The sequence below is a fragment of the Ailuropoda melanoleuca genome, chromosome 8 (assembly GCF_002007445.2).
Source record: "Ailuropoda melanoleuca isolate Jingjing chromosome 8, ASM200744v2, whole genome shotgun sequence".
Taxonomy (NCBI): Eukaryota; Metazoa; Chordata; class Mammalia; order Carnivora; family Ursidae; genus Ailuropoda; species Ailuropoda melanoleuca.
In genome coordinates, this window is record NC_048225.1 from 26,906,480 (window position 1) to 26,929,940 (window position 23,461).

The window sequence follows — 23,461 nt, forward strand, 5'->3', positions numbered from 1 at the left end:
ACCTTAAAAAATAGACCTCTGCTGTTTTGTCCAAAGTCACCAAAATAGGTTTTAAATAGTTCATTATGGGGGTGTGTGGGTGGCTCAGTCGGTTAAGTGTCTACCTTCTGCCCGGGTCATGATCCCAGGCTCTTGGGATCGAGCCCCATGTCAGGCTCCCTGCTCTGTGGGGAGCCTGCTTCTCCCTCTGTCTGCCGCACCCCCTGCTTGTGCTCTGTCTTTCTCTCTTTCTCTCTGTCAAATAAATATATACAATATTTTTTAAAAATTAAAAAATAAATAGCTCATTATGATAGCCAGAACAGCCCCCCAAATCATAGTCAGTTGGTTCATTCATTCAGTCTCTGACCATATGATCATTTGGTGCCCTCTCTGTGTTAAACACTGCTATAGATATTAGAGATATGGATACAAATAAGAGTTCCTTTCTGTCTGAGAATTTGAGTCCAGATGGGTAAACATATGTAAATACATAACAATGCAGTGTGATTAGTACAACACTCAAAACAAACCCAAAAAATAAGCTGAGTAGAAAGGAAGCAAGGAACTTTGAATGTCAAGAAAAGGTTCCCAGAGGAATGATACATAAGATGGTTTTGAAGGATACACAGACATTTTAAAGTGGACAAAGGGGTATTAGATCCCAGGCAGAGAAGAAGAAGGTACAAAGGCACAGATCAATAGTCTAGTGTTTTAGGAAATTTGCCAGTGTGACCAGTGGACGTGGGGTGAAAGGAGTTCGTAAGAGAAAAATCTGGAGCTATAGAACAGCCAGCTGATAAGAAACCTATATATGCCACGTCAAGGAGGAATGCAGAGCACTGAAAAGATTTAAGCTGGGGTGGCGTTGATTTTTATTTTTGGCAATGATTGGACAAAAATAAAAACAATGAGCTGGAAGCAGGGAGATCACTAAAAAGGGTGTTAAAATAATCCGCAGTAGATAATGGGCACCTGAATTAAGATAGTTAACAATGACAAGAAAAAGAAGGAAATAGATTTGAAATCTCTAAAGAGGGTAAAAACAATAGGATTTGTTGACTGAAGATGAGGAGTGAAAGAAAGAGAAGAATCACATGTGACTCTCTTTCTCTCTCTCTCTCTCTCTCTCTTTTTTAATCTTAGGAGAGTGGGGAGTTAACCGTGCCAGCAACGGAGATCAGTGGATATGGGGTGAGAGCAGGTTTGAAGGGCAAGACCATGAATTCAGCCCATGGTGTCTGAGACTTACGGATGAGGCATTCGGTGGGCTGAGAGTTCAATAGAGCCTTCTGGGGTTGATGATATACATGTGGAAATTATGAGCACAGCGGGTCATTTAAAATGTAGGAAGGAGGTTTCAAAGTATAGATTGGCCTGGGAGAAGGGACAGATGTAGCAGAATGGCCTTGATTTATGGATTGAGCATCTTCTTTCCTATAGTTTGTTCCTTCTAACATTTATTGGCCATCTTTCATGTGTCAACCCCCCTTCTTTTTTTTTTGTTTTTAAAGACTTTATTTATTTATTTGACAGAGATAGAGACAGCCAGCGAGAGAGGGAACACAAGCAGGGGGAGTGGGAGAGGAAGAAGCAGGCTCACAGCGGAGGAGCCTGATGTGGGGCTCGATCCCAGAACGCCAGGATCACGCCCTGAGCCGAAGGCAGACGCTTAACCGCTGTGCCACCCAGGCGCCCCAACCCCCTTCTGTGCCTCTGCACAAAGTCTCTCATATAATTCTCAGACCCAACCAATGAGTAATAAGAAAAGTCTTCGCATTTTAGTAATGAGGGAACTGGGGCTCAGTAATTTACTCAAAGTTACCTAATTGCTGAGAGAAATAACCATAATCAGGATTCAGAAACACCATGTTTATTCCAGTGGATCATGGTTGCCTTGTTTACATACAGTGCATTTCATCTGGGACCCATGTGTGCATGCCTATTTTTAGATGTTATGTGAAATGAAGAGAGGTAGAAGGAAATACTAGTAGTGTCACTAATGAAAGAGTAAGCCAACCCTTCTTTCCTTTTCCATACACTCTCTCTTTTCATAGATTTTATGTGCTTGAAAATTCCACCCGTGTACAGTGAAACACTAAGAACAGACAAGTGGGCAAGGTCCATGTGGTATTGCAGGCAGTCTGATTTGGTAGCAAGTAACTTTGGTGGTGGGTAGATTTTGACAACTATTTGCAAAGATTATATATATTATTATATAGAGATATATTTATATATTTATATTCATATATATACACATATATGTACATATTCATATATATCATATATCATATATATCATATGTATATATGTATATCATATATATGTATATCATATATACATATATTCGTATATATGTATATATACATATGTATTCGTATATACATATGTATATATATACATATGTATGTATATACATGTGTATATATGTATATATGTGTATACATACACATGCATATGCATGCATACATGCACAAACATATATACATACATACTTATATACATATACATGCATATACATACTTTTATATATATATATATATATATACCATATTTGATTACAGCCTTTATATATATGTATAAAGGCTGTAATCAAATATGGTAAATACAAAGGTTTTTAGCCACGTCTCCCCTTCTCTCTGGTCCCAGATCATCCTACACCAATAGGCTTCCTGCTATTCCATGGGTATTTCCATGGGATTTTCTCAAGGCATTCTCTTACACATTTCTTTTACTCCATGCCAGTTGGAAATGCATGGATAGTATTTACATCTCCAGTATGGGTGGTACTTAGTAGTCTCTCATCATGATCTAATCTGAATATATATATTAGATTACCTTAACTCTAGATGTGACCCCACCCCACCTTCTCTGCTGCCTCCCTTCCCCCAAATGGTCACTGGGTGTGTGCTTGATACAGTCACCAGTACGTGGGAGTCTTCAGGAAAGCCTTCATTCTGCTCTGCATCTGGGGACAGCACGTGAGAAGGGAAGGCCTTGTCCTTCCTCCCTCCATGTACAGCGGGCGTCTGATGAATCACTGCTGGTCATGAGGCTCTATGGGAATGGGCAGAACCCTGCACTCTTCATTCCTTTCACCCTAAGTCTTGGTAAGCACTCCCCTCTTTTAGTGAAAAACTCTTCAGATCTGCATAACTCTTCCTCAAAAAGATTATTTATAAGTTACTTCTCTCCCCATCCTCCACAAAATAGTAAACGGAATATGCACAAGGCTGAGCTTTTTCTTCTAGAATTACGTCTTTGCCATCATCAGCTACATTTGGAGGAGCTGTTCTGTTTTTTCTTTATGGGGCTGGGGCTTGTAGAGATTTGATTCTGTATCATCATGAACAAAAGAAACATAGAAGTGTAAATATTAATCTTTTGCAAAAAGACATAGAATCCTTCATTAGGGAAGATACACATTCGCATGCCCATACCCATCATCTCATTTCTTAAAGTTCAAAACCTCCTGGGGTTAGAGTTCCACCGTTCTCAGATTAAGGACTCCTGTTCTTAACCTAGAAAGTGTCTTCATGAGTAAATTACAGGCTGGGTGTGCACACTGCTCTGCTCTTCCAAAGCAATTCAGAGCCAGGTGATGAAGGGGACTCTGTGAGCGGACTTCTGACCTGAGGGTGTGCGTGCTGGCGTCAGGAGAGACTTAACCCATTAGGAGCCTCTCAAGTAAAAATAATTTCCTTATATTAACCTGAGCAGGAAATTTCAAACCAATTAAATCCTTCACATTTCTCAGCACTCAGTACTGACTTACATCTCTAGAGATTTAGAAAAAGAGAAAGCAAACAGCCAAGATACTGAGGTAATATGACACTGCGGAGTTCTATATTTATCCCCTATCAATGTCTTTCAGATCAAATTGGCTGAGTTTACAAATCAAAAGCTGATTTCTTTATTTATTTTTTTATTTTTTTTAGCAGCCATCAGCTGCACTGCTGCAAATACCCAGGTTCCAGACATCAAGCTGCAAACTCCAGGCATCCAGCTGTGTGCTTTCTGACTCTGATATCATCACCCATAATAGAGGGTCTGCATGCAAAACCGAGCTGACAGGCTTCGTGAAAAGGCACACAGAAGAGCACACCACTCCCAGGGCCCAGCCGGCTGCTGAAGCCGCATCTGCACAGAGAACTAGTGTCATACCATACGGGGAGGGCTAGGCCGCAGAGATACACAGGGCTTGGCCCTGTGGAGTCCCAGGGCTCATTTTCATATAATTACATTGTGGGCCTCAGCTCCTCCTGCATATGTCACTAGTGATGATTCCCAGAAAGTTTCAAAAATCAAAAAATTAAGGAAATTCTTTTTTTGCCCTTCTATGTATCTGTACAATAATACATTACATTTTATACATGCATATTCACACATATTCCAACAAAATATATACTGGAACCCCTGGGTGGTTCAGCCAGTTAAGTGTCTGCCCTCGGCTCAGGTCATGATCTCAGGGTCCTGGGATCGAGTCCTGCGTCGGGCTCCTTGCTCAGCAGGGAGCCTGCTTCTCCCTCTGTCTGCCGCTCCCCCTCGTGCTCACTCTCTCTCGTGCTTAACCAGTTGAGCCACCCAGACACCCCTCAACTGATTTCTTATTATATGCCAGGATCTATCCAAGTTTCTCCCTGTGATTTTTTAGATAGATAGATAGATAGATAGATAGATAGATAGATAGATATGCAATTTATAGTTGGTATCAGTTTATGTAATATTTTAATTGGATCTCTATCGCTTTATGATGGAATCAGGTTAATAGATTAATTTTTCAACTCTCAATTTGCATTCCCATCTTAAGCAGAGAAGATAATGAGCATAGAAGCTGCCTGGGGGATGGTATCTTCTGTGTGGAGGACATGGTACAAGAGATGCTGTGACCAGCTGATGTTGCTCTGAACAACCAATTCTTAGGTGTCTAACAGAAAGCTGAGGGCACTGACGAGATAAGTTTCCCAGGTAAAGAAGAAGCCATGGGACATTGATACAGATCTGAGACTGGCAGGGAGGTAATGGCATGGGGACATTGCCACGTGCTGTACACTCCACAGTCTTACCTCCCGGCTTTCTAACAACAAATACCACCATGTTTCAGGAAGAGCCTTCTTCCATAGTGGAAGCCAGCTGTTTAGAACAAGTCAGTCTGTCCCGTTTCCCAAAGGTGGCCCCTATGTTGCTACCAAGAGTAACTTTCTCAGTGAATGTTTGTGGCTGTACTTCAGGGCTAACCCAAGCATGTTGGGTCCTCTAGAGGGTTTTTTTTTTTTTTTCCTGAAAGAGATCTTGTAAGTTCTCTTATTCTTGGAGAAGCCTCAGACTCTCTTTTCTGTCAGCCGTACTCTCTGTATCCAAGGGAAAGGTCAAAGAGAAAGATATAAATATTGATATAGTTATATCTGTATGTAATATAGATAATATAGAAAGATTAGATATAGACATACAATTTACAGTTGGCATCAATAGATAGAATATAAATCTTTATATCTATATCTATCTGTATCTATGTCTCCTTTTATTCTTACTTGTGAAATTAGAGACATTTCTCAAACCCTCAGCAGGTCTCACACGGACTGTGCAGCTACCAGCTTTCCTAGAAAAAATGATCCCAAGAATCTGCATCCCTTGTAAATCAAATCCCATCTTAAGTGAAGGGAGTAGAACTTTCTCGTTAAAGGATCTGTGGTGAATCCTTTGTAAAGTTTATTATTATTAAATTCCTACTAGAAAAGCAGAGATCTGATTATTCTTTCATCTCTACATTGAGGTTTTCTTGTATCGAGGATCTTGTATATTAAAATGAACTCAAACAGAGTTGTGCTATCAGTGATAGCTACCATCTACTGAGAACCCGCTGTGTTCTAAGTACTGTACACATATTTGCTTATTTAATACTCACAGTAACCCTGTAAGGTGGTATCATGTGCCCCATTTTACAGAGGAGGAACCTGAAGCCCTGAGAAGGGAAGTAGCAGCCAGTGCATTCTCCGGGGCCCACGTGAGGGCCTGGGAACTCCGCCCTGCCCACCGTGCAGTCAGGCCAGTGGTGCTGATAACCATGGTCTGCTCGTCCGTATAAGCCGGACCCTCAGGAGCTATGCTGTGTGGACAGATCAATACCGTCACCATGTTCGGAAATGCTTTTGTAGCACCGATCGTCTCGCCCTGTTGTTGTCGATGTCGCTGTCTCGATTCCATGTGCATCCCATGTGTCCCCTGCCTGGTCCAGCAGCACGGGGACTGCATCGGTGCCCTAACACGTGCACCTTGAAACCATGCCCTCCGGCTCGCAGGGGTGGGTGTTGTGGGACAGTAACCGCACTTCTGCCGCGTTGCTCTTGTCCCCCCGACCTCCCAGCCTCTGAACAAAACCAAGTCTTCCTGCAACAAAATACGAAACCTCCCATGCTGGTTAACTCAAAAGAACAAGGCCCCGGGGGGACACCTGCCAGCCAGTCCTGGAAAGAGCTGTGCCTGAAGCCCAGGCTGAGTTTAACGGGAACATCCTGATGGAAACAGAGAGGGAAACAGAAAGCAGTGGCGCGAGTACTAGTCTAGGACTAAACTAGTCACAGTATTTGAATCTAAATTTAAAAAAAAAATTCCAGCTCTCAAATTCTGGGATTCTGTGTTCTGCATTTTTTTCCCAGTTTCTGAGGTCCCATGATTTTTATGTCAGCTGGTATATATGCCATAAAAATATTAAGTAAGGAGACAGCTGTGTCCTCTCCTCTCCAATAGCTACAGCTGTTCTCCCAACAAGCTTATTCTTGGGTGCAATAAAAATGATAATTGTGGCTATTATTATTTTTAGTTATAAAGGTTTTTAACACCCAATCTATGAACTCAGAAACTTAGGGCTTTCTTTTCCAAACGAGTATTACTTACACTGGGCAGTTTTAGTCCTGTGATTGGTTATAAACTGCTGAGCTCAACCCTCTGGACAAGGTGAATCTCCTTTGGGGATCGAGGGGCAGGTGTAATCCCATTTCCAAATTGCTTCCATTCCCTGCTTGGGTTGTCAGATTCCACCTCATGAAATAGCTGTGTGCCTAAGAAGTTGGCTGGAAGACAAACCCTGTTAGATAAATCATACGTCCTCATTGATCTACATTTTTAAATTAAGAATGCATTCCTCTGAGGAAATAATTGGCCCCAAGACTAAATATAAATTATACTAAACACTCAATAAACCTTTAAAAATCACATATTTAAAGGAAGTCTGTTTTGTTAGAACACTAATAGTGATGGTATTTTTTAAAGTCGAGAAATACAAATATTGTGCTAAGAACAATTACCAGAAGTGGCCCTGTCTTGGGAATAGAGCCACGTGAAGATTAGGTAAGCAACAAGGAGCTCCGGGTGTTTTTTTTTTTTTTTTCTTTTTAATTGAACTCATACTGTAGTTCTACAGTCATCATTTCATTAATAAGAAGTTGACAAATTTTGGATTATGTAAACTACTTTCCTAGGTGCCTTGAGAGCCAGAGATATCCAAGATGGGTCGCTGCTGCCAGAGTTTCATTTCCATTGGAAAATCAGACCAGTGCAAACAGCATAAAACAACCGGCCACCAGAAAATGCTGTTGTACTTGCAGGGGCTGTGGGCTGGACATCAGGAGACCTGGGGTGTTCTGTCACTACCCAGATACGAACTCCCCTGCACTGCAGTTTCCCACGTTAAGATGCGAGGATGTAATGATATCGCTAACTCCCATACTTGGCTGTATGTGGCAGTTTCCTAGTAAAATGAAAACTCCTCATTCCTGAAGATTCTGACTTAATAGGTATGGGTGGGATCTAGAAATCTATATTTAAACTGCTATTCTAAGGAATTCTACTAAAGTCAGACTATGTCCTAATATAGCAACTATGGAGTTATATATAACCATTAATGTCTCTTTTAGCTCTTGCATTTAATTCCCTTATGGTTTTAAAGCCTAGAAGAGCTCTGCATGGAACAAGAGTGCAGGACAGCCACAGGCACTGATAGGAGACAGAAGGGAGTTGTGAGTTTCCTGAGACCGCCATCGCAAAGTAGCCCAAACTAGATGGCATAAATAACACAAGTGCATTGTCTCACGGTTCTGAAAGCTAGAAGTCCAAAATCTGGTGTCTGCTGGTGCAGGTGCTCTCTGACTGCTGTAGGGGACAATCTTTCTTTACTTGGCCTCCTCTAGCTCCTGCGATTTGCCAGCAATCCCTGGCTTTCCTTGGCTTATAGAGGCATAACTGTGGTCGCATGGCCATCTTCTCCCTGTGTGTCTTCACACGGTCTTCCCTCTGTGCCTGTCTGTGTCCAAATTTCTCCTTTTTATAAAGATACCAGTCACACTGCATTAAGGCCCACCCTAATACCTCATTTTAATTTGATTACCTCGATAAAGTCTCTGTATCCAAATAAGGCCACACTGTGCAGTGCTAACGATCAGGGCCTCAGCAGATCTTTTGGGGGACACAATTCAATGCATAGCAGGGAGTTTTCAGGGAAGAATTGGGATTTGAAAGCCAGGTGGTTTCCTGCCTCGGTGACAGAAAGAACATAGGTCTCTGAGCGATAGATGCAATATGTGCAAAAGGAACGATGGTGTGTGTCCAAGATGAAAAATAGCAGGGCCTGGCTTGGAAGCTGTGGCAGGGACAACAGTGGTGACAGTGCTAACACCTGCAAAAGTTTACCACGTGCCTTTCACTGTGCCAACCGCATGGCAGGTGCATTCCCTCCTCAAATCACCGCTAGAGGTCGGTAACTTTATTCTAACGGAGTTGTAGAGAGGAAGGGATGTTGGCCCAGAGGAGTCACATAAGTCCACTCCTCAGGAAGCTTCAAGTAGAGGATTGGGTTTGTCTGATGCCAAGCATTTCCTTTTTCCCAGGATGACCTGTTGCCTTCCTCATGACACAGGTGCGAAATGAACCACCGCGAGTAGTAGATCGGGCTCCTTGCTCCACAAGGCAGTGGAGTTTGTGTTTGATGTTACAGAAAATAGGGAGCCATTTCCGGTGTCTGGAGAGATGTGACGTGACGGAGGGGGTATTTTAGGAAGATGAACGTGTCATTTCCACTGAGGGTTGTGGTTTTTTTTAGAAAAGAAAGACTTAACAAATGAGAAGTTATTGACCATGAAGGGTTTCTTTTCGTAGGATTTTATCAAGTGATTTGCTCCTTTCCCTACTGGTAGCTCTTAACCAAGAACTTCCTTTAGCACTTTAAATGCAGTTGAAAGTATGCTCTGCTTATCTGTTTTTTCCCCCAATATTCTTTGTAAGTTCCTCATATGAGTGATAAAGCATTGATCATTTACAGCCCCAGCATAATTGCGGTTTCAAAGAAAACTCTCCTTGAATCATTAACTCTATAAATTCAGTCATCAACTCTGTAAATTTCAGTTTAGGGGTGTTTTTTTTGTTGTTGTTATTTAATTCTTCATTTGTTTTAAGCAGCGACTACAGGAATTTCATTTCTGGTGGTTCGGAGTTTAATTTGTTACATTACTGATATTTTTCTCTCTGTTTTTGCTATACATGATTCTCCTACAGAAAAAAAGTATGTGAGGATAAAGGGGAAAATAATAACAATGAAACCTACAATGTATAAAGCATTTTACTCTATGAATTACTTTTCATATGCCTTACCCAATTTAATCGGAAGGTAGACCCAATTAATTTAATCAGAAGGTAGACATGTAACAATTGGCGAGCAGTAGAGTCTTTGTGGTTTTTCTATAATTCTACATTTGGTCTGGAGACCATATGATAGCAAAATTAAGCCTCATTGCTTTTTGCGGAATGACTTAAGTGTAAATCCCTTCCCTCTGGTAATAGAAATCTGGATCGATGGAGAACATACGGCTTCCCCAAATCTTAAGCCATCCAACTTCGTTTCCTACATAAGATTGCCTGATATCCATGTACAAAATTACACATACACTAATATACGTGTCCCCACTTGAATTTATGACTGTGATCACCCTAGCATTTATGTGCTTGCATTTGAGTCTGTAAGCCCTCGGACTTGCTTCTTATCTGGACGTCCATATAACAAGCTCATCCAAGCTGGGTCCTTGTAAATCTTGCTGTGGTGAAATTACCACCATTTGGATGGTGAAATTAAAGTGAAGTCATGGCCTCTAGTTGGAGGCAATGACAAGAGATGCAGAGACCCCTGTGTCCTTTAGTTTTCTTGCTTTGGTGGTATAGTACAAAGCCTCCCAGGAGATATGAGGTCCTACCAATCACTGCTCTGACACTGGAGCTCAGTCCAGAAACAGCTGTCCAGAGCTAATTTATTTCCTAATGCTACGGCACTGTTAATTTATAAATTACATCGGTAATTCGAGCTATTATTAATTTCAGATGGTGTAGGGCAAGCCTAATTAAAATATGACACCAATTGCCACACATATGTACCAAGGACTACCATTTAATATTAATGGGAATATTAAGTGTGACACTGGTCTCCGAGATGCTTTGCACAGTAATTATAGCATTCTAGCCGGGAAAGATCTGACAAATGTAGGCTTGAGGTTGGTAGAAAATAAACAATGACAACACAGAAGGGATCACAACTTCTTTGTGTAAACCTTCCCTTCTTATTTTCTCCAGTCTTCCTCAAATCAAGGCTAGTACTTCTCCCCCTAAAGATGCTTACAAAACAACAGCAAAAAAGCTACTTTTGATCATTAGAGATGTCTCACCGGTTGGGACTGTCAGTCTCTGGAGGGTTAATACTGATGGTCCTCTCCCCATAGCCTGGACTTTTGGGCCCTGTTTTCTACTTATTAATGTGTTCCTGATTCTTGTGAATTTGGGCTGCTTGCTGTAACACGTACAGACTCTTCTTTCACTCTTCCGTAGTTAGTAGAGGCAAGAGAGTGTCCACCCATATACAGTGTGGGTTCCAGGTGACATGAACATGTGTGAGGAAATGCTCAGGTTGGGCTTGTTACTGGATGGTGGCACAGACTCTCACGAGCAAGGAACGGTGGCAGTGGTGGGCAGGTAGTGGCCCTTCTGTACCAGATAGTCCTTTTCTAATTGCTGTCATTGTTATTTCTATTGTTATCTTGATAAAGATGGTGGCCTTAGCAATGTCACAGAACGAATGCAATGGTAACTTTAAATACCGTGTCTATCGTTCTTTGTATTATATTAGTGTGTTACTGTTGCCATTTTCCTGCTTTGGATCAGCAGTTCCCTGTGGCATTATGGAGGGGTCTTATCACCCAGAGAGAAACGCTCCTCTCTTTCCTTTACTCATGTGGGCCACTCATGATAAAATAGTTTCACTCCCGCCTGAGTCTGTGCTTCCCAGCAGGTCACAGGCTTACTTCCTAAAGCAAAAGGTGTGCAGCATGAGAGTGAGTGTTTTTAGATCGCTTTCGTGTATATATACATTTTCATTTGTTACCCCAAACAACCCCGTGGAGGTAACTGAACTGTATGTACCACATGCCTGCGAAATGTCTCTCCGTTGCCAGGGACAGTCTAGTCTCAACTTATGCTTACTGTCCCAGAGTAACTATTACTAGTCCCCCTTTTACTCTTAAAAGTGTCCCAGTTTACATGATAAATATATATCATCACTCTAACTCTCTTTACTTAACAGAGAAGGCAGAATAATGCTGGGATGTGAGCAGTTCTTTTTGTTCTCCCTCGCCTTTCTGCAAGTAGGCTAAAGTTGACCGTGACCAAGGGAGAGGACTGTGAAATCAGTCTTCTCGGCTTTAACCTTATGGCTTCCATAAGCCAATGCCCATGGCCAGTGCTCAGGTAGGAAGCCGGTAGGTAGAGGGTTGTTATTATTATTCATAATGTTTCAACAGAGAAACTGCGTCTCAGCCTGGCGATATGACAGGATAAGATTTGCCGCTGTTTCTTCTTGCTCTTGACTTTCTTCCATATCTGTGTGAAAGTGTGGTGTCCTTGTTGTTGGCTTGTCTTCCGGATCGCCTACACGAGAGCTCTAGCAGATCAAAGTTTAGGAAACTGTTCTTTGCTTATCTTATTGAGTGTCTAAATCTAAAAGCAAGAGTTTAGGTTTATTTTGTCAGTGTCTCCACTGCCTTTCGTGGCGTGTGTGTGTGTGTGTGTGTGTGTGTAACTGCTGGTGTGATGTTTTTAATTAACTCATGGTCTAGGATGCAGTGATCAGCCCTAGATTTCAAGGTTCAGCCTTAATGATATCCTGAAGTCAGAAAGAGTTAATATTCACCTATGGTGCCTAACTTAGATCCCAGAGCCCCACTGCTTGGTAAGATTTGGGCAGTGTAAATGTCAAAATTATAAACCACTTATCGAGGACCAGTAATTCTCCAGGCTCTGTGTTCAGCCTAGGTAGGGGCACAAACATTTCAGCTGGTCCACTGGGGAATTAAAGGAAAGTTAATGATGGAAGCACTAGAAGGGCTGGGAGTGGGGGAAGGAAAATGGGCATCGTTCCCAAGAATCGAAACTTGGAAATGGCACAATTCGCTGCAGACATAACCATTTTATACTTTGTTTTCTAAGTTTATACCTTTGGTGTTTTGTTTTGTTTTCCTTCTCACCATACCTCCTCCTGCAGCCGTGGGCTTTGTGAGTGAAGACGAATACCTGGAAATCCAGGGCATCACGCGGGAGCAGTCGGGGGACTATGAGTGCAGTGCCTCCAATGATGTGGCTGCACCAGTGGTCCGGAGAGTAAAGGTCACCGTGAACTGTAAGTGGTCTCAGGAACCTCCACCCCGTGTGTGCGTGAGCCTGGCTGCTGTCATGGCCACAGCGAAGAGCTGGATCACAGAGCCAGCTGCTGACTCAGGATGGGAAATAGTGCCATAGCATTGTCCATTCTCTGCTTTCAAGAGAAACAATTCCAAATTCTAGTTTAAAAAAAAATGCAGCTGAAAGTAATTTAATATAATCCCAAACTTGACTTATGTTCCTGGAAGATCATCAAATGGCCTTTGATGCATAATTTATAGAAATGCATCTTCGAATCCCAATTTTTCCCATACTTTGCTCGTACTGTTTCCTAGCTCCTCCGTCTTTAGCCCAGTCATGTCCATAGTGGGGAACAAAATACCAGGTGTATAAAGGAAATTTATGATATATTTATGGAAATTTATGGTACATATTTATGGTATACTTATGTGATCTCATACTTTTGTGATCACATATGTTGATGTACAAAGTACACATTCATAATTTAAATATAAATAAACATACGCATATTAGAGGATGTATCTCAAAACCTGATTTTGAATAACAGAGGTACAGAATCCAGAAAGTTTGGAAGGCGCTGCTCTAGACCCCTCATTTTCTCTTATCAGCCACCCAGATTCTCTCTGACATTGAGCTTCTTTCCCACCTGTCTCTCATGCTCTCTCCTCTTGATTCCTTATAGTATACATTGACTCAGTTCTGTATGACATTTTGAAAGTTTTCTCTGCTGTGCTTATTTCAGGAAGTCTTACAACAGGATAGAACCCAAGAACTAAACCAGCAGACAAGAAGCCTTTCCCTTTCAAAACTTGGGGGTGGAGGTGTGGGAAGAATATTGTGCCTTGGTGATTATTCATTCTTTAATATTTTGCTTTCTGTTATAATTTGAACCTACTTAATGCCCAGCACTTTAAGAAGCAAGGAAATAGGTACAACAATGCTACCGTTTTTAATACCAAAAATGTGTACTACCGATTTTTTTTAAAGGGATTTGAAATGACTTGCAGTTAATAAAAATTAACCTGGAAAGTAAGGGGATGTGCACAGAAGGAAAACCTCTTTAGGACAATAAGTGAAAGCTAGGGATAGATGAACACAGGAAATATATACCTCAAGGAGGGTAGATGCAGGTGCAGAATTTGGCTTTGAGTTGTGGAATCAAAGCGGGGAGACATCATCTGCTTTAAGGTTTATGTCCCTAAGATGAAAGGAAACCCGTTGCCTGGGAGAAACACTGCTTTTCCTGGTACTGAGACCCCAGAGAAATTTCTCTTTAGTGTCTCCACAAATAGGTCACTTTGAGATATAGTCAACAACATCTGCAATAAATAGAATGCCAAGTTTATTATGGCTGCTTTTCGTAATGTACTTCAATGCAAACTGTTGGAATTGCCAAGGGTGGTTAGGTAAAGACTTCAAATGAACACAGGCCAACTTTATAGGTCTAGTTCGGTCTGGCTGGATTTGGGGATCCATTTTAGGATGCCTGGAAGAATGACTGATCTGTCTATGCTTCAGGCAATTCTCCATGAATATTATTTCTTGCAACTGAGTTTTTGATGGGAATTGAATGGTTCGAGGTTACAGACTCTGACAAGAACCCGGCGTGCAGAAATTCTATAAGGCTGATTAAAGGAGTGTAGGGTTGATGGGCTGGCACTCTCCTAGGAAAGTTAAGAAGTTTAAACAGGAAATATGCCTCAATACCTGGTCATTCCACCTCTGCACAGAGGGAAACAGCAGCCATACATGCTAGGAAGACAAGCTTTTCCTTAGCACCGTGTTGAATGGTCTCACTCCCAGGCTCAATTCCTGTATCAATTTATCAGCTCGAGCAAGCAGAGGTAGAGCAGGGAGTAAACACCAAAACCAGTGAATGAGGCAACCTGACCCGTTTTAGGATGCGTTTTAAAATGCTACAGCACACCTTCTCTCTGCAGACCCGCCGTACATTTCAGAAGCTAAGGGGACAGGCGTCCCCGTGGGACAGAAGGGAACACTGCAGTGTGAGGCCTCAGCTGTTCCCTCCGCAGAATTCCAGTGGTACAAGGATGACAAAAGGTAAAGACTCCCTCCTTACTCCCTCTGCCCCCAAGGAGAAGAAAGTTTTTCCAGCTTTCTGTTTCCAGATGTTTACACATGAATCTCTGAACAGTCTTCTTCGAGTTCCAACTAGCTAACAAAGGTTGGGGAGGGGATATTTTCTGATTATTCATGATTTCCAGTTCTGTTTTTAATGTTTCCATGCAGAGTTAGCCCCCGCCAATCGACGGGCTTGAAAGAAAACATGTTTTTTAGGAAAGCAAAATCTCAAGGGCCACCAGAAGCATTGCAAGGCCTGTGAATTTTTTTATAGGGCAAGAAAATAATGTGTTCTGCCTGAAGCTATTTTTAACACACTCTCAGGCTTGCATTAAGAAGCTGGGAATGTTCACAGGGCTCTGGGAGTGGCTAACAAGTTAGTGGGTTTCCAGTTCAGTTCCGGATACCCTTGGTGGTGGTGGATAAAAGAGTCGGTGACCGGATTTAGCCCTACCTTTGTGCCCGGGTTGTTCTTTCAAGGTAAAAGAAAAGAAAGGCGGCTATTCCCTTCCCTCTCATTGTTGCAGCCATCATCGGGATATCTGTTGTGATTCAGGGGAGATTGTCATTGCGAGGAGTTATCAAATGGCGAGTTAGCACAAGGTTCAGCGGCTCAAAACAGCCCAGCAACATGACAATTACTGTGATCAAAGAGCTATTTTAAGGTGGATGAACAACGAATAAATGTGCAAGAGCTGTCTATGCTCCAAATGCTTTGATAAAAATGGGGAGGGGGTGACGCAACACTGTCCGAGGTGCATATGGCTGGGAAGAGGAAGGCATTCCAGGGGCTGAGAAGCTGGGAAGAAAAACAGCCCAAGGGGGATTGCGAGAAGGGGAACACGGAGTGGGTCCAGGCCAGCAGTGACCCAACTGTTGCCCGCACTACTTAGAACATCTCCAGCATGCCTTGGGTGCCCTTCTTTATGAGGTCGGGTCGGACACCAAAATCTCTCCCAGTCTCGGAATCACGTGACTCCATTGTAAGCTTCACCGCGTCTGATCATAATCCTTCCAAATGAGAAACAGTGCTTTTCCATCTTGAAGTACAAAGCCTAGCAGCAACATGGCAAGGTGTATTCTATTCATCTGGCCCATTTTAGAGATGAAAGATGTGAGGCAGAAGGAAGAAAAGCAAACACATGAAGAGATAAGAAGAAAAAGCTGGCTTTCCCCCTTCTTCTAAGAACTCAGAATCAAGCTGAAGGGAGTACCATTTCCCCAGTAAATAAGCATTTCTCTTGCAAGTCTTGTTTCCCTTTTCCCTCCGCCTTCCCATTGAAGAACCTCCTAGGTGAAAGTCTAGTATCCAAAATAAATAAATAAATAAAATAATAATAATAATAACAAAAAACATGGAGCTGTACAGCCAGTTCCTCAGTTCCTGAACCTTCAATTATCCAAGTCTTCGCCTAATTGAATGCATCTTATTTTTTTAAATTCTCGGTGGAATAAAAAGATATAAGCAAAAATGTAGGGGAAAGTGAGNATAATAACAAAAAACATGGAGCTGTACAGCCAGTTCCTCAGTTCCTGAACCTTCAATTATCCAAGTCTTCGCTTAATTGAATGCATCTTATTTTTTTAAATTCTCGGTGGAAAAAAAAGATATAAGCAAAAATGTAGGGGAAAGTGAGATTTTTTTTTTTTATTATATTATGTTAGTCACCATACAGTACATCCCTGGTTTCTGATAAAGTTCGATGATTCATTAGTTGCGTATAACACCCAGTGCACCATGCAATACGTGCCCTCCTTACTACCCTCAACAAACTGAGGGCTTCAGAGGGGAGGGGGGTGGGGGAATGGGATAGACTGGTGATGGGTAGTAGGGAAAGTGAGATCTTAAAATACGTGGAGGAAAGTAGAGCCAGCCATAGGCAGAAATGGCCAGTGGTGAGAAAAAACTGAAAAGACAGCCCTGCTTTGCACCCTTGGTGTCGTCAGAGGGGCTGCTGTGTATGCGTTATTCTCCCAGGAAGAGAAAGCCCGATTGCCTGCCCACAGTGGGGTTTCAGACACCCCTGGCTCAGGCAGCCTTGATTCCTCTGCTGTCCAAGCTCTTCTCATGGGGGCTCCTTTCTCCCTTTAAATGATTCTGGTCAGCTTTCTATGTGCTCCTCATTTATTTATTTCCAGTGTTCTCCCACTGAGTGGAGTTGTCTGTCCTCCTGCCACCCAGTGCAGCAAGAACAGCTCTGGCTCCGAGGTCCTTGTTGCTGTGAGTCCTTCCTGTGCCACTGAGGCTGGCAGGCAACCTCCTTCAGACGGGACCCCTTGAGGGAAAGAACAGCTCTGCCCTAGCTCCATTTCCAGGGACATGAGCAGACTTCCGAGGCAAATCAAAGGAGTCTATATGACGGGGACAGGCAGTTTTCTCAAAATTTACTGTAGAAGCCTCTTTTGTCTGCATCCTAGCACTACTCAACTGTGCACCACTGTGTGTGTCATCAATCAAAGGGAGAGGATATGGGATGCTATACTTATAAGAGCCACCCATCCACGGGGGCAGGAACCAATGAAAAGCCTCAGGTTCCTTAAAAACCTGTAGCCCGGGAGCGTTATGGAATGGGGAAATGTGTGACCACACAGAGAAGCAGCAAGTGTGTCATCCCAGAAGCTGCAAAGTGCTGCAAAGCGCTGCTTGCCACCCCACCCTGCTTTTAGCTAAAGACATTTCAGAGCTGTCAAGCAGGAACCTGCTTTGGGTAAGTGTCTCTCCCCACTGCAGAGCTGAAATCTAATTCACAGCTTGGATCTGATGTGAAGGCTTCCTCCCCAGCCCAGGAATGGCGTCAAAATGGCAAATGGGATCAATACACTTGAGGAGCTCTGGAAAACCTCCTGGTGGGTGGGCTTGTAGAGCCTTCTTTGGACAGCACCCCCTAGAGGATCAATATCTACATAACAAGCTGGAAATATAACAGTGGCGTCTGGCATCACAGCCGGATGCCTCCTTCAGTTCATACAGTGCTCACATTTTAATGAAGTCCATGGACTCAGGCCAGTTCACTGCCCTCAGCTTATGAGACAGAAAGGCTCCCAGAGGAAAATCTGCATAATGAAATGCAAGCAAGTTCCTCCAGCCAGCCTTCTGACTTCCCAAGAGACAGATGTTGCAGGAGAACTGAAGCCAGAGCCTGGCTTTCTCTTCTGATCGGGTTGGGGTGGTGGAGAGAACCGTTCTGTAGTCCTACACAGACAGTGTCTTCAGGTGATGACAACGCAGCTGTCCTGTGTGCCAAAAACACGTTGGGACCCAGGGACAGGCAGGAGATCATGATTTCTGACTCGACAGAAATATAGTATATTGAATAACATTTTATAGTTTATGGAGCATTTTCTCATCACTGTCTTTCTTGCTGGGCTTCACTTCGCATTCTGCCTTGAATATTTTCTTTTTCAGTTTGATGACTCCGAAACCAGCCATTGGCCCCAATTCCTGTCCCCTGTGTCTTGACATTGTTTACTTCCTACACAACCTGCCCCAGACAAGCCCTGAACCATGTTTTCTGAGATCTTCCATTCAGAAGGATTCTTCCCCCTTACATTTATCTTTCCCATAGCATAGGCTCAGCTTCTGGGCAAGCGAGACAAATTATTTCAGGGGAAGTAAAAGGTTGGCTTAAAGCCCATTCTCTGAAATAGGACATTCCAGAGTTTTTAAAAGGAAGAGGGTTGGTGTCATAATTTCCATGTAGACATGCTATGGCAGTAAGAATTTTTGCTGACAGCATCCTGAAATAGAGGAAATGACCCCACCAACCCCTAGCAGTGTTCTCCTTACCCTCTCCGTCTGCCCAGTAGCGGTATCTGTGGCCCTAGCAGGTATATATGTTTTCCCCACTCACCCTCTGTGGCCTTTCTTTAGTGGCCTCCACCAGTGCTAGCCCTTGTGGCATATTGGACTACCATAATGGATTGCTCAGGGAGATGGATAGACTCTATACGGCCAGATTCTAAGGAATCTATGATCCTTCCCAGACCGACTTATTATAATACTCTGGGCAGACCACCTCTCCCAAGCCCTTCAGAGTACCCTGCTGTAAAAGTGATCCCTGATTCTTGTATTCTATTCACCAACAAAAATAAGATGTTATCTGTAGAATGCCTCAAGTTCATAAGAGAACATTTATCACTCAGGTCCTTGGAAACACTTTGTTCTTTCAAAACTCTCAAGTTCTTCTCTTTGAAGATTGAGGGTTTTTTAAAATTATTTATGATTTCCATCATTATCATCTTCATTAGCCATATCATCAACATCAATTAAGTCCACACTTGGAGCACCTTCTGTCTGAATGTCACACGGTTGGCACATTGGACGTGTTGAAGGCACCTCCCTTCAGAGACCTTGGTGAATATCTGTGTAGTGTCAGGAGTGTCTCCAGGCACATGCATAAAAAATAGAGAAATACAATTTTGTGTCATTATGTATGTGTGAATTGCATTAGTTGAGTGGGGGAAAAAGTAGTCATCATGATGTCAAAAAGGGGGCAGTAAGAAGATCATTAGTTCCAGAGTCTGTCTTCCTCCTATGAGAAAAATATAACCAACTCCTTTTTTCTCCTTTTTTGTCTCTCTCTTGTTGGTCTCAGACTGGTTGAAGGAAAGAAGGGGGTCAAAGTGGAAAACAGACCTTTTCTCTCAAAACTCATCTTCTTCAATGTCTCAGAGCACGACTATGGGAACTACACCTGTGTGGCCTCCAATAAGTTGGGCCACACCAATGCCAGCATCACGCTCTTTGGTAAGACTGAGCCCTGAGCTGGGCAGTGAAAGCAGGAAAGGGTCCTGTGGGACAGAAGGAGTTGGAAGGAACAGCCCGGGTGAGGAGGCAAGTGTAAGAGAATCAGGAGAAGCTGGGTAGGGGTGAGTTAGAGGAGAGAGGAGGGGGAGTGAGAGAGAGAGAAAAAGAGAGAGGGAAAGGTAGTGCATGGATGGGGATTGGTAGGAGGAAAAAAAATGAGAAAGACTGTTCATGCTTCATTTTGTAGTGGGCAAAACCCCAAGGCAGGAGGAAAGGATGTTGGGATGATGAAGGGACATTTAATTTTTTTCTCTTCAAGAGCTCCTCAGCTGACTAGGGATGGCGGGGTGGGGGGGGGAGGGCTTCTAACTGGGAATAATAGCAAAGCGCTCGGAGAGGAACATTTACTATTTCAGTACTTTGTTCACTAGAGCCATGTAAAATGTTACCATTTCTGAACCTTTTCCTGGCTGTTGGGACATAGGAGAAACTGGATTCTATTTGTAAAAGTGGAATCATGGGCCTCGGGGTCCTGAATATTAGCCTCGGAGGGAGAATTCACAAAGGAAATGAGGATTTCCCCAGCTCTTCATTTGTGCCAAAGGGTGTTGTCTGACTGGATTAAGATATCTTTGTTCAACCAAGCCACCATCCTGACAGAAGTCACATAGTCATTCATGCATTCATTCATTAAACAACGGTTTATCGAAGGACTGATATGGGCACAGCAAACTGCGCTTCCTTCCTTACTTATCTGGCATCTATATTGGTGCCGGAAGCAATTAAAGAAAGCAAACAGACAAACTCCTTGCAGACCCCGGATGTCTCGAACAACCACGCTCGGAAGTGAGCTGATATGTAGGCCTGTGTCATCCGCCAGGACTCCAGGTATCCGGGGGTGACTTGCATCCCTTGGTAGATTCAGATTCACCCTGCAGGCCGCAGGGTGAGTTTCTGGTTGCTTTTGAGGGAAAATTCCTCCATACCCTCACAAGCTCAGGTAGCTTGGAATTTTTCAAATGCATTCCCCTAGTCTCCCATGGTAGCAAGCAGCCTTGAATATGATGGTGAGGGAAAGCAAGGAAGTTAGCAGATAATTAGCAAGAACATACATTCTTTTTACTCTGAGAACTCCTGGAAAACCCCACAGCTTCAATTACCTCACCCTCGCCCCCAGCCCCTACCACATCCCTCCACAGCACATTGCATCCGGCCTGCCCCGAATAACCTGCCTGTACGGCTCCATTGTCCCATCTCGGCTTCCAAATCACATTCGGCCCCCCTTCTATCCAGCACATAAAACAAAACCCAGCTTTATCCAAGGGGCTGGGAAGGGGAAGGCTGCCCTTGATCCCAGAGCTGGTAGCTCAGAATGGGCAGAGCTGTGATTAGAGTGATTGATCTGTCTGACATCTCTCACACAGGGATAGTCATAATTGCCCCTCACATTTGTCAGGCCTTTCTGGCTTTCTGGCAGGTGTCTGTCTGCAGAAACAGAAGGGCCAGAATCATAAAGGAACAGACCCCTCCTTCCCTGGCCTTGAAAACCTGAGGCTCTCCTAGCCGTGCCGTCCACTCCTCCCCAGGCCTGCCCTCCTCCCACAGCAGCACTCATCCCAGTCTTCCTCCTCCTTGGACCTCCTCGCTCTTCTGATTTAGATGCATGACATGGTTTTGCAATTGGCTTTATCACTACTCTCTAATTCCCTGGCCTCTTCCCCTTAAGCCATCTGAAGATGAGAACAGGGAGAAGGCGCAAACTTTGAGAGTGAAATAGCTGGCGTTTGTGACAAGGAATGCAGTGAGGCATGTGCCATAAATCTGCTCTTCTCGGCAGACCCCTGTGTCGCAATTAGAACCTTTGCCTCCCCACTGTCGGTCTGTCTGTATTCACCCTGTGTGCCATTGAGATGCTCCTCCAATTGCCAGCTCTCTGGAGTCCAGGATTCTCTAAAACAAAACAAAACAAAACAAAACAAAACATGGAAAAACGATAGTATGTATTCAGATAAGTTTAGAAAGACTGGGTCAACCAAGATTAATGGGGTACACGTGGGAATGTTCTTTAATGTGGAAATCTCCGAGCTTTTCTTTACATGCTGAGTCTCTAAGAGGGAGAAAAAGCATGGAGCATTTTCCAAATTTAATCCAACAGAAAGCAATTTTCACCTCAAATGAGAGACCATCTGTGAGGAGCCCATCACCGAAATGCCCGTGGCTGACATAGTCCTGAGGAACTAGCCAAATGTCATTAATGTGCAAGGTGGGTGTTTCCACCCCATTGGCTCTTGCCGAGATTTAGTCCAGACACGGCAGCCCCAAAAGTCAAATGGAGGCCCACCACCAATCACAAATACAAACTTATCCCAGAGGCGTCCATGTCATCTCACATTATCAGCAGACCCTGAGCCCAGACCCATCAAGCAGACTGGGGCGATGGGAAAGCGGCATTTGTGTTACACAAATCCGTGAACTTTGTGATGCAGTCCATTGTCCTATAGCATCATGGCAAGCCAGCTGCATTATCACCATTTTGCCACCAACTTTCATACAAACCGTGTGCCCTCATCACGTGACCTGAAAGTCGGAAAGTGAGGAATGCCGCGCAGGGAGGCTCCATCATGGCCGTATCCAAATGGAGCAGGGTTATCCTTCCCATCATGAACCAATAGTGTCCTGAGCACCTGCTCCCTAAGACCGCGGGGATTGCAGGGCCCCCAGAACGCTGAATCATGGTGGTTCTTGGGGCTATCTTGTTCCTACTGTGGTGCCATGGGACCAGAAATTCCTGAACTTGATCTCCCAAAGTGAGACAATGGGGGTAAGATGTGGGACAGAAACCTCATCTGGAAAGGGACCTTGGTCCTTTGCTACCAGCTCAGTCCCCCAGCTCAGCACAGCTCTGGGAAATATAGGAGGGGCCGGCTCCCTCACTTTCCAACCATCACGTCCAAGGATGGAAACATAAGGCACGTTAGTGTTTCTCATGCTGCATCTTGTCCTACCACCTTTGGTTTTTGTGTCTTCCTTTATTTATCCATTCCCCCAGAACTGTATGTGAAAGGCAGTATACAAACTATATATGACAAATATATAGCAGCTGTATATAATAAATGTCTTTGTTTTCATTTTTCTCTCCTGTATGTCCCTCACCCGATTTAGAACTAAATGAGCCTACAAGCTCAACTTTGTTGCAAGGTCAGTATCCCCCTTGCTTTATGGTTTTTCTCCCCTCTCCTTTTCCTCAGAGCCCCCCTTCCCCCTCCCCCACCCCGCATTACTCTCTGTGAGGTTGCTTAGAGGATGGTCGCCAAAGCTAGGGCAGTCACTGGAGCAGTTGGAGCTCCAAGGGTAGCTCTCCTGTCTCTGCTCACACCTTGCCCACACTTCCCCTGAAGGGCCAGGTGGGGGAAAAGAAAAGAAACACCATTAACTTTGCAAAGCCTCGAGATCTGTGTAAAGGCCAAAGGTAGAGAGCATGAGTCTGAACCAGTAGGAAGACAGTCCAACCCACCGAACAGTTTTCAGAGCAAGAACCCTATCAATGGGCCCTGAGCAACATTGTGTGCATGAAGATTTAAGCATTCCCTAAAATGTATCCGCTGGTTCAAAGCAAGGTTCTCTAAGAAAGGCAGGGAGGCAGGGCGCAGCACACATGACAATCTGCAAGCAGTGACCTGGAGTGGGATGCCACTGAGGTCCGGTTCAGAGCCTGACATTTAGCAGTTCTGTGCTCTTGAGCAAGTCGCTAAACGTTATTGAGACTCAATTTCCTTTTCTATAAAATAGAATTGATCTGCCTTATCTACCTTAGAGTTGTTCCAACATTCAGCTGAAACTACATAGTACAACGGCTTTGGAAACTGCCAGGTGCATTTTTAATCATTCCAGTCCAATCTCCAGATGCAGACTGAAAGGCAGGAATTTCCCTCGGTGCCACGTCAG

The 23,461-nt window shown here is 43.6% G+C and overlaps 1 protein-coding gene across 6 annotated transcripts in view; it reads left to right on the plus strand.

Annotated features, from left to right (window-relative positions):
* The window catches only part of NTM (neurotrimin), a 965,418-nt gene that overhangs the window by 926,224 nt on the left and 15,733 nt on the right, over positions 1-23,461 (plus strand). For 4 of the 6 annotated variants that reach the window (XM_034666097.1, XM_019796936.2, XM_034666098.1 and 1 more), the window contains 4 exons: positions 12,551-12,685; positions 14,628-14,748; positions 19,365-19,516; positions 22,679-22,714. In XM_034666097.1, coding sequence (XP_034521988.1) covers positions 12,551-12,685; positions 14,628-14,748; positions 19,365-19,516; positions 22,679-22,714 — 444 coding nt within the window. The remainder of the gene's footprint in view (positions 1-12,550; positions 12,686-14,627; positions 14,749-19,364; positions 19,517-22,678; positions 22,715-23,461) is intronic. The other 2 variants (XM_034666100.1, XM_034666101.1) reach the window with 1 other exon arrangement.